The sequence below is a fragment of the Oncorhynchus nerka genome, linkage group LG21, assembly GCF_034236695.1.
Source record: "Oncorhynchus nerka isolate Pitt River linkage group LG21, Oner_Uvic_2.0, whole genome shotgun sequence".
Taxonomy (NCBI): domain Eukaryota; kingdom Metazoa; phylum Chordata; class Actinopteri; order Salmoniformes; family Salmonidae; genus Oncorhynchus; species Oncorhynchus nerka.
Genome location: NC_088416.1, coordinates 34,448,340 through 34,459,552, shown reverse-complemented (window position 1 = coordinate 34,459,552; position 11,213 = coordinate 34,448,340). Strand labels below are relative to the sequence as shown.

Sequence of the window (11,213 nt, the reverse complement as noted above, 5' to 3'; positions counted from 1 at the left end):
CAGCCCTCATCCTCCACACACAACACCCGTTCTGCCAGTCACATTCTGTTAAAGGTCCCCAAAGCACACACATCCCTGGGTCGCTCGTCTTTTCAGTTCGCTGCAGCTAATTTAGGGACTGGAACGAGCTGCAACAAACACTCAAACTGGACAGTTTTATCTAAATCTCTTAATTCAAAGACTCGATCATGGACACTCTTACTGACAGTTGTGGCTGATTTGTGTGATGTATTGTTGTCTCTACCATCTTACCCTTTGTGCTGTTGTCTGTGCCCAATAATGGTTGTACCATGTTTTGTTCTGCTACCATGCTATGTTGTCAAGCGTTGCTGCCTTGCTATGTTGTTGTTTTAGGTCTCTCTTTATGTAGTGATGTGTGTTTTGTCCTATATTTATATATATATATATTTTTTTTTAAAATTTAATCCCAGCCTTCGTCCCCGCAGGAGGCCTTTTGGTAGTCCGTCATTGTAAATACGGATTTGTTCTTAACTGGCTTGTCTAGTTAAAGGTTAAATAAATACAAAATAAGCACACCAATGATCGAGAGCGTGATGAAGACGTCATCAATCTACGCCGGAAGAAACACAGTTGAGCGTCAAATCACATGTCTCAACCGCTGAAGTCCTGACTGAATGTTTATATTTCAATGATATGTGGGCTGATAGGTAAAATGATATTTTCATAAAGATTACGCAATGATTGTCGATACGTTTGCTGTCTTGTACGACGAGCAGAACTGACTTCCATTAAACCGAATGTTTAGTATGACTAAAGTGTCTCTACACTGTAAATCTATTGCATGGCTATTTGTGAGACACACACCTACGGGTCGCCTACAAAGCTTCGCATGCAGTGAACATCTTTTTCAGTTTCTGCGGACAATGTCTACGAACACAACAGACAACCAACATCGGGGATCAAAGAAACCCAGAGCACCCAAAGAAACATTGCGACATGTGAAGTCTAGAGAACAGAGGAAACGTGGAGTGGATGTGCATGGACCAGCCACTGTCTACGCGCAGGTCGTCGGGGCAGGGAGCCGAGATAATGGCGCATCACTTTATGTCTTCTCTGAGTTCAATAGGTAACTTAACCAGAGAACATGAGTGTCTGACAATTTGTTGTAACATTGCCAAATATATTTTTATAGTGTGTATCAGAAAGGCACTTGGCTGCAGCATATTTGTTTACCCTTTTTCCTCTGTGGAAGGTACCTATTCAACTGTGGTGAGGGAACACAGAGGCTGATGCAAGAGCACAAGTAAGTTGAATTGCCTCCTGTCAATTTTCAACTAAAATCTATAATTCAGTCTCTTCTCAATAAATCTCAATGTTCCTCTTGTCAGGTTAAAAGCTGCTCGCTTGGACAATATTTTCCTCACTAGAATGAGCTGGGAGAATGTTGGTGGTCTATCAGGTAAGTTGCTTGTTATTCTAGCCACTTGACATCAAAGTCAGTTATCTGTCAACTTGGAAACAACTGTGCATACATAATAGACAGATCAAAGCTTATTGCATGATTAGCCTATGTCTCTGTGTACTGTCATGTGAAAAAGTAAGTACACCCCATGGAAAGTGGTCATTTTGAGGTTTTTACATATTTGCGCACATACATTTGAGCTAAATTCCAACCACATTCATTGATAAAGGTAACCCAGTTTAACAAATCACAAACAAAATGTGTTTGGCTGCAATGCCAGATGCCATGTTTGGCTAAAACGAAAGACTGCCTTTGAACAGAAGAACCTCATACCAACCGTAAAGCATGGAGGTGGTGGCATTATAGTTTGGGGCTGCTTTGCTACCTCAGGGCCTGGCCAGTTTGCCATTATTGAGTCAACCATGAATTCAATATTATACCAGAGAATTATTGAGGAGAATGTGAGGCCATCTGTCAAAAAGCTGAAACTAAACTGAACATGGATCTTGTAACAGGACAATGATGCATAACTACAACAGAATGGCTAAAAAATAAGAATTGAGGGTATGGAATGGCCCGAGTCAAAACCCAGATCTCAAATGTGTCAAAAAACAGTGGGGGGACTTGAAGCGGGCTGTACATGCAAAACAAGCCCTCATACATGACACAATTGAAGCAGTACTGTAAAGAAGAGTATGCAAAAATTCCTCCCAGTGGATGTAAGAGACATAGACAGTTGCAAGAAACGGCTATATGAAGTTATTTCAGCCAAAGGGGGCAACACCAGCTATTGAAGCTAGGAGTGTACTTATGTTTCCTGCACTATGGAATTGCATTTCGGTTGATTTTTGATTAATAAATGATTGCATAATAGTATAATCTTTCTGTGTCATTTGTTAAATTAGGTTACCTTTATCTGTCAATAGTGTTGAAGTGAAGATTACATAGCCATCTGTCCAAATATGTACCAAAAAAGACCACTTTCCAGGGGGTGTACTTACTTTTTCACGTGACTGTAGATAGACATAGGTCAAAGGTTATTGCATGCTTAGCCTATGTCTCCGCGTATGTCCATAGGTGTGATAAACTGTGTACTCTCTGGTTTAGGGATGATATTGACACTGAAAGACACTGGTGTCCCTGAGGTTGTTCTCTCTGGACCACCACAACTGGTGAGTGGACATTGTAGCAGTACAAAAGATTGTCTGTAATGAGTCAACTGTTTTTGTGGTATCCTGAGTCTAATATGTCATTTCCTCCTCTTGATCTAGGAGAAATATGTGAATGCCATCAGAGTATTTTCTGGACCACTGGAAGAAATCAAGCTAGCTGTTCGACCTTACACCGAGAAACAATACACAGACGACACGATGACAGTTAGTCAAATACCAATATTTGGTGAGTACTAGAAATCACCTTTGTTATTTTTTTTTGAATTGAGTAATTTACTGTTTCTCATACTCTTTATCTTAAAGCATATTAAGTTTATGAGGGGTCAAATAGTGAATATTTGTGTTCTCATACTGAAGAGTTGGTAGTTGACACTCTCTTAACCCCAATTATACCAGCCCAGCTCAGAGAGGATGGGCCAAAGTGCTCCCCTAACTCAGGGAGGAGCAGCTCCTCCAGTAGTCCCCAGAGGAGGGAGCTGTGGAGGCCGGAAGACTCTGAGGACACCAGCACAGACAGCAGGAAGGAGAGAGCAACCAGCCCAGGTAAGACTAGGAGCTTGTAGGCTCGGGAAGCCCAGGCTGCGCATGCTCTGATCGTTAGAAACCCTGGGGACGTTCTCAGGAAGATGATAAAAAGAGGTGAATTATGGTGGAGTCTACATGGGCACTAGTGTCGCTAATCAAACCAATCAACTATTTTGCTAGGATGGAGCTACAAACAGGTTGTGTTTCTGAAAATGTTTCTGACTTGCAAAAAGCTAGCTAGCATAATATACAAGACAGGCTGCTAAAACGTTGTACAACACAGTAGGAAAAGAGATATGGATGAACAAAACAAGTAAAAACAAAAAAGAAACACAAGGAAATGCCTCTCCTGAAGGAAAATATCATTTATATTCCGAGCCTATCAAATGCAAGTGTTAACCCAGGCAGCACTCCCATTCAAACGCAAAATTCAATGCTAAATTTATCCAGACTTCCAATAGTCAAGTCAACGGGAAGAGATTGGGAAGGATGACCCACGAGACTAAAGGAGCATACAGCGCTATCAGGGACATCAGTGCCCTAGTTCAAGGATGTTGAGCTCCAAAGTGCACCAATTCTCACATTGCATTTTCATTTCAGGTGGAAAAGCAAAAGCAACAAGGGATCCTTCTTTAGTTGTGGCATTCATTTGTAAGGTAAGAAACACAATCTCATGGTCTCAGTGACATACTGAATTATTGCGTTGTGATGCAATTTATGTCAAATTTTCTCTTTGAATTGCAGCTTCATCCTAAGAAGGGGAACTTCTTGGTTGCTCAAGCAAAAAACCTTGGGTTACCTGTGTAAGTTGATTGTTCAATACAAATTCAGTTTTGCCTGCTCAACAAACTTGAGCCGATGAATGACTTTTTTGATGCACTTTCTCCACAGAGGCACTGCAGCTATTGGTCCTCTCATTGCAGCTCTGAAGGATGGGAAAAGTGTTACCTACGAAGGAAGAGAGGTACTTCAATTATATTTGGTTGATTGTTGGGGATCTGGAATTTTGGATTAGCTATTGTAAATGTTAGATACATTTGGTCTTGTTATCTGATGTGATCCTGATGGTTGTCCTACAGATCCATCCTGAGGAGGTGTGCACTCCCACTGATCCAGGACCAGCCTTCATTGTTGTGGAGTGTCCCTCTGAGGAGTTTGTTCAACCAATCTGCATCGATCAGCAGCTGAGCAGGTAATGGCCTGAGCAAAGTTGGCCAAATGTGTCAAAGGCTGCTTCTGCATCCTGCGTCATTACTCCTTAGGCCTTCTTTAGGAGATTGTAGTTAAGTTCTGAGTTATTTGTCTCATCTGCAGATACCAACGTGGAGGAACAGAGGACCCTGCTGCCTTAGTAGTCCATATGAGCCCAGAGTCTGTGCTGAAAACGAATGAATACAAGCAATGGATGGAAAGGTACAAAATCAGCCATATGTAATACTCAGTTTCAGACTGTTTGCATATTCCATATTCTGCACTTCACTTGTCTCTCTGTTTTCTGTTGGTCTTTCTACATGTTGAATGTTTTTGCGTGTTTTTGTATTTTAGGTTTCCATCTACCACGGAGCACCTGATCCTGAATGAGCAAGTTTGCACTGTTCACAACGTCAGGAGCCACAAGATTCAAACTCAGCTCAATCTGATTCATCCAGAGATATTTCCAGAGCTCCAGCACTATAAAACAAAGGTAAGTTGGGAAGTGCTACAACTTTCATTATTCACCATTGTAAGCTGCTGTTACACAGAGATAAGCGTGTTCATTTGGAAACCTTTTGTATCTTGCGTTGTATTGTGCTAATCTGTTTCTACTTTTGTTTTTGTTTCTACTCTTGTTGTTGATCTTCTCAAGGAGACCCAGGCTGCCCTGCATGTCCCCAATGTCAGAGCCGAGTGTCTTCTGAAGTTCCAGCTCAGACCCAAGATTGAATGGCAAAGGTGAGTATGTCCTTCAGGCCACAATTGACCAGACATTAGTCTCCACTTACGAAGGGCTGCTTTGTCAAAGAAAACCATTTCAGATGAAACACTACTTTCAAGTGTGACTTACTATTTCTTCTATGATCTTATAGATGCCAACACTGTCAAAGTCAAATGAGAGCGTCGCTGCCCCTCTCAGCACTATGTGATGGTGCTCTACTGTTTCTTATTCATCAGAGACGCCATCCCCTCTTGTGACACTGAAGAGTTTGTGAAAGAGGCTGCGGAGGCCCCTAACTTCCTCCAAGAAGTGGAGGAGTGCAAGCGGTTCCGTGCGACTGATGCTGCAGTGCTGTCTGGTGAGCCCTGCTCTGATACAGGTCAGGCTAGAAGCCCAAGGGGAGATGTTACATTGCTCAGTCCAAAGCTCCATCAATTTCTCTTTACTCCTCTTGAATGGAGTTGCAGACATTTCACTCTGGGCATTTAAGAAAGTAACGGAGTTTAGTTTCCTGTAGTCCTTTTGTCTGATAGAATATCATAGTTTTACGTCTGAAATTTTAATGGCATAGAAAAATTGTGTTTCTTGCAGGGCGGGCAGACAAATACCCAGAGGTGGTCTTTTTAGGAACTGGATCGGCTCTTCCTATGAAGATCAGGAATGTTAGTGGTAACTTGGTCAACATCAGGTAATGGCCCTCAGTTAGACTCGAGTTACTATAAAAAAATCCTTAAAGATGTGTGTGAGGTAGCCAGTATAAATGTCTGTCTCTCAGTGTTTATGCTCTGTCCCATCTCCTTCAGTGCCACTCAGTCAGTGCTGCTGGACTGCGGAGAGGGCACCTTTGGCCAGCTGTGCCGACACTATGGAGACAGTGTGGATGAGACACTGGCAAAGATCTCAACCGTCTTCATCTCTCACATGCATGCGGACCATCACACAGTAAAAATGATTCTTCCTATAAATATTTGTTTATTACAGAGTTATAGCATATATTCTGGCATAAAGTAATTTCTTATCAGTTTTTAAAGAATATGACTTTATTTTCCAGGGATTGTTGAGTTTGCTGTTTCAAAGAGAGAGAGCCTTGGTCAGTAAAGAATTTCTCTTTTTCAGATTTTAAGATGAGTCCTGTTTAATTCATGCAAAATGGAACACTTTAATGAATGTATGTCCTTATTTCTTCACCGTTCAGGCAACTCTTGGGAAAGCCTTCAGCCCCATCTATCTGATAGCCCCTGTCCAGATGATGACCTGGCTCAACCAGTACCATGACCACTGTGAGGAGATCCTCAGCCATGTCAAGTATGTCAGGAAAGACACGCCTTACTCTGTTCAATTCATGCTTTCAAACCGGATGATATGATGTCCATTGTCTCTAATATTAAATGTATTCTTGACTATGTTTCAGCATTGTCCCTAGCAAAGTCATGTGTGAGGGGGCTGAGGTGTCCAAGTTCAAAACCAAGGCATTCATCCAAGCGCTGCTGAAGAAATCTGATTTAGCAAAGGTATGTGGAGACTTGAACAGGCTGCTTCGTGGTTCAATAAGACTCATAACACTCTTGTTAGGTTCAACGACTGTTTATTGAGGCTATCATCAAAGCTTAAATACATATATTCTGTTTCTCTCATAGTTCCAGACTTGTCCGGTGCGTCACTGTAAGAATGCCTTTGCCTGCAGCATCACTCATCAGTCTGGCTGGCAGCTGGTCTTCTCTGGGGACACAATGCCCTGCGATGCCCTCGCACATATGGGTCAGTACCAACAGTTCTCGACCCCAATTGTGATGTTTGTACAGCTCCCAGAATTTGTGTGATGTGAACAGATTTACACACTCTCTATGAACCACACTTGTGACGTCCGGATGAAATGGTAAATACTCACCAATGCCATTTGATTTGCCGTTACGTGCGTTCCACAGAGCCATACTCACCAATGCCATTTGATTTGCCGTTACGTGCGTTCCACAGAGCCATACTCACCAATGCCATTTGATTTGCCGTTACGTGCGTTCCACAGAGCCATACTCACCAATGCCATTTGATTTGCCGTTACGTGCGTTCCACAGAGCCATACTCACCAATGCCATTTGATTTGCCGTTACGTGCGTTCCACAGAGCCATACTCACCAATGTCATTTGATTTGCCGTTACGTGCGTTCCACAGAGCCATACTCACATTTTGGACCCAGAGTGTATCCTGTAACTTCTACACAGTTGCTGGTGGTATGATATACATATAGATCACTGTTAATGGACTAGACATCTACAGTAGCCAGTCTGATCTGAACCTGTCATCCATGCTCTATGCTGTCTGGCATCATTTACCAGATATTGCTTAATGCTATCCATCGGTTCCAAAGTTCGCTATGAATCACAAGGTCTCCCACATAGTTCCTGTGGGATCCCACTTCATTGTCTCTTTTTAAATTGTTCGACTGGATGTGATCCAGCTGAAGACTCCCAGAGAGAGCCTGACTATATCCCATGCCTGTTCATTATAGAGGCCTGGGTGTGCCAGACAAGCAGGGCTGGTTGATGGTTTATTACACAGAGCTGTGTGATTGATTTCCTCTGGGAAAGGAAGAGAAGCTTGAAGTGCTGTGCCATGCAGCAGTCTTGTGATTCATGTTTGTCATTGTGTTTTCAAAGGAAAGAATGCAACTTTACTTATTCATGAAGCCACATTGGAAGATGGATTGGAGGACGAGGCTGTGGAGAAGAGACATAGGTTAGTAGATGGATCTAGTATGGTGCTTCTCTTCAGAGGTGTCCTTCGTTATTCTATTAGAAAACTATATTTCTTGGGCTGGATTCAATCAATATTGCGGAAGATCCGTGTTAAACATTTCCGATTGAGTCGACACATGCAGTGTTTACCATGAATGTAGTCTCCTCAAACGAGGAGACATTGCCTTTAAATTTCAATCGAGCCATAATGCATATCTTCCGTGATACTTCTGTGATACTGATTGAATCCAGCCCAAAGTGTGAAAATATGACATGCATTGAAGGAGGTAAACAGAAATAGACGAGTGCCATTTTTCAGCTGACAAAGAAACTCAAGGAGCTTTGAGAAGCCAGTCATTTTTAGAGGGCATTGTAACTGGCTGCATTCTTCTCTGAGATTCACATTGATTTTTGGAACTCTGTATTGGAGGTAATGAAGGCACTTCTGCCTTCTAGCTGGAATTTCAGTGACTGGTTAAAGAGCTCCATCTCGCATTGAAAACAACTTGAAAGTCATTGAGTTGAACTGAACAAATTCTGTATAGCTTACCATGGGGTTAAGTCTGGTAATTACTGTTAGAATAGCAGCAGAGTAGCATCATGCTTCTCTGCTTGCCTCCCAAAATGACAGTACCACCTCCCAGGCCATCGGTATTGGCATGAAGATGAATGCTGAGTTCATCATGCTGAACCACTTCAGCCAGCGCTATGCCAAGATCCCCCTCTTCAGTGAGGACTTCAATGAAAGAGTGGGAATATCTTTTGACCACATGAGGGTAAGTGAGTGGTGAATGGTGTACTTTAGTCCACTTGTTATGCATAGCAACATTGAAATGTTTATGTGGGTTCTGCACATCTAAAATGTACTTTTCCACTGGATATGTGTAGCCTCAGAATGAATTAGGACCCTGATTCACTACGGTATTCACTACGGTATGAGACAATGCCCCTAGTCCAGGTAGAATACTCTCGGACAACTTCAGTTTAAATCTAGAGGTACCATTTTAAGGTAACATTCAGAATGTGTTAGACTCCCATCAGAGATACATCTCCAGCTGCCTCAAAGGAGGCTGGGTATGTTGAAAGACCTCCTCTGAGTGATCTCTCTTCCCTGTCTCTCCTCAGATTCGGTTTGGAGACTTTAGAATCCTCCCCAGACTCATCCCGCCCCTCAAAGCCCTGTTTGCCGAGGAGATCGGAGAGATGGAGGAGAGGAGAGGGAGGAGGGAGCTTAAACAGATGAAAGGAGTCATTGCTGAAAGCAACGAAGAGCAGAGGACACCCAATGAAGGCGAGACGGGCAAAGGTGCCAAACGAGAGCCAGAGGAACCAACACAGGACGTGGGAAGTAAGAGACTCAAAACAAACTAAGACCCTGACCATAGCGTTGGGTTACACCGGAGATTAGTGTAAATCAGATGACTGTTATTTTACTGAGTTTGCTTTATTTAATTGTATTTTTATGAGAAACTTGCATGAGTGCTGCTCTGTAAAGTAAGAGATTTTCATTTGGCTGGACTGGCTGCCTTCATCGCTTGTGAATAAAGAATTTCTGTTTTTCCTGTCATTACCATTGCTGTGTATATAAAACATGTAATTAACATAGTCTTTGATTTTGTGTTTAAAAAGTAAAGCAATGTCAATCATGGTATTGGCCTGTTGTTTTCTAGCAACATATTGTGAACAACTCATACAACGTTTATGTCCTATTAAACTACTCCCTTAGAAGTTGCATCCGAACAAATGAATTAAGTGAAGTTGTCACACATGGATGAGTAGTATTACATTGGACTGATAGTCAAACAGCACCATGGTCACTCGTTGCTTAACAGTTATTGGCGAAGGTTGAGGTTGCATTTCATCATAGATGATGGTCTAGGTGTGATGGTATGAATATGATATAAAGCTTCACGAACCAGATGAACTGTTTTTTTCCTTTTTGTAAATCATTTATATGAAATACAAAATGTGCTATTGTTCTAGCCCTGAAAAATTAAACAGTGATCTCTGTCAAAAACAGTCCTGATCTTTCAGTGAGACAAGACCCCCTAAAGCACTGTGCCAGCAGCATGCTCTCTCTGTGTGACAACTCTGTTTTGATGTCATATTTATTGCAGTAATCAGAATACAGTTAGGACACCTTATATACCAATTAATGGGGCTACTGCAACTTTACTGACAGGTGGCGTTTGCAGCTGACAGTTCACTCTAAATGGATCCCTATCAGAGGAGGCTGGTGGAAGGAGCTATAGGAGGAGGGGGTCATCGTAATGGCTGGAATGGAATATATATCAAATATATGGAAACATCATGTTTGGAAACCACATGGAAATACGTTTGACTCCATTCAAAAATTCCATTCCAGCCATTACAATGAGCCTGTCCTATAGTTCCTCCCACCTGTTGCCTCTGATCCCTATACAGTTTAAACAAAGAATGATGGATAACTGAGTGCCTGTATCGCAGCTCTTTGTCTATACCAGAGAGCACAGTGGCCTATACTCTAGTGTGATGCAGTACTGTGTCCCTCCACATGGTGGCTGTATCGAGCTGTCATTGTTTTATTATTCTATAGATGGGCCAGCAATGACCTTCTGGAAGCTGTCTGAGAGAGGAAGGGCCACAGCCTCACCACCTTCCATTTCAAAGACCGTTTACTGGCAAGTCTCTCAAATGACATGAAGTGTTGACTGTAATCCACTCTAGATGAGATAATTTGCCTACACTAAATGCATCAACTAAATCAAGTCAAATTGTATTAGTCACATGCGCCGAATACAACAGGTGTACAACACTGTACCTTACAGTGAAATGCTTACTTACGAGCCACTAACCGACAGTGCAGTTTAAAAAAATAAGAATAAGATGTAAAAGTAACAAGTAATTAAAGAGCAACAGTAAAAAATTAAAAAACATATACAGGGGGGTGGTGGTACATAGCCAATGTGCACGGCACTGGTTAGGTGAGGTAGTATGTACATGTAGGCAATGCGAGTAGTCTGGGTAGCCATTTGACAAGATGTTCAGGTGTCTTGTGACTTGGGGGTAGAAGCTGCTTAGAAGCCTCTTGGACCTAGACTTGGTGCTCCGGTATCGCTTGCCGTGTGGTAGCAGAGAGAACAGTGGCTGGAGTCTTTGACAATTTTTAGGGCCTTCCTCTGACACCGCCTGGTATAGAGGTCCTGGATGACAGGGAGCTTGGCCCCAGTGATGTACTGGGCCGTTCGCACTACCCTCTGTAGTGCCTTGCGGTCGGAGGCCGAGCAGTTGCCATACCAGGCAGTGATGCAACCAGTCAGAATGCTCTCAATGGTACAGCTGTCGCCCCTTTTGAGGACCTAAGGACCCATACCAAATCTTTTCAGTCTCCTGAGGGGGAATAGGTTTTGTCGTGCCCGCTTCACGACTGCCATGCTGTGCTTGGACCATGTTAGTTTGTTGGTGA

At 42.6% G+C, this 11,213-nt stretch overlaps 1 protein-coding gene across 1 annotated transcript; it reads left to right on the top strand.

Moving 5' to 3' along the window:
- The first annotated feature begins 579 nt into the window (after nt 1-579).
- LOC115110739 (zinc phosphodiesterase ELAC protein 2-like) lies at nt 580-9,688 on the top strand. Its single transcript, XM_029636610.2, has 23 exons — nt 580-1,087; nt 1,214-1,264; nt 1,350-1,420; nt 2,531-2,595; nt 2,695-2,821; nt 2,992-3,138; nt 3,721-3,776; nt 3,865-3,923; nt 4,012-4,084; nt 4,200-4,312; nt 4,435-4,533; nt 4,666-4,804; nt 4,967-5,052; nt 5,272-5,393; nt 5,627-5,723; nt 5,839-5,977; nt 6,087-6,125; nt 6,231-6,340; nt 6,447-6,546; nt 6,673-6,793; nt 7,691-7,769; nt 8,400-8,544; nt 8,894-9,688. Exons 1-23 carry the CDS (start codon nt 759-761, stop codon nt 9,137-9,139), a joined length of 2,613 nt encoding a protein of 870 aa, XP_029492470.1. The 5' UTR covers nt 580-758; the 3' UTR covers nt 9,140-9,688.
- The last annotated feature ends 1,525 nt before the right edge of the window (nt 9,689-11,213 follow it).

What these genes read in the sequence shown, in the direction of transcription:
- LOC115110739 (XM_029636610.2), top strand. Translation starts at nt 759, where the DNA reads ATGTTTAGTATGACTAAAGTGTCTCTACACTGTAAATCTATTGCATGG. An exon ending in TCCAGCACTATAAAACAAAG is followed by an intron (nt 4,805 to 4,966) that starts GTAAGTTGGGAA and finishes GATCTTCTCAAG; the next exon opens with GAGACCCAGGCTGCCCTGCA. An exon ending in AGAAATCTGATTTAGCAAAG is followed by an intron (nt 6,547 to 6,672) that starts GTATGTGGAGAC and finishes TTTCTCTCATAG; the next exon opens with TTCCAGACTTGTCCGGTGCG.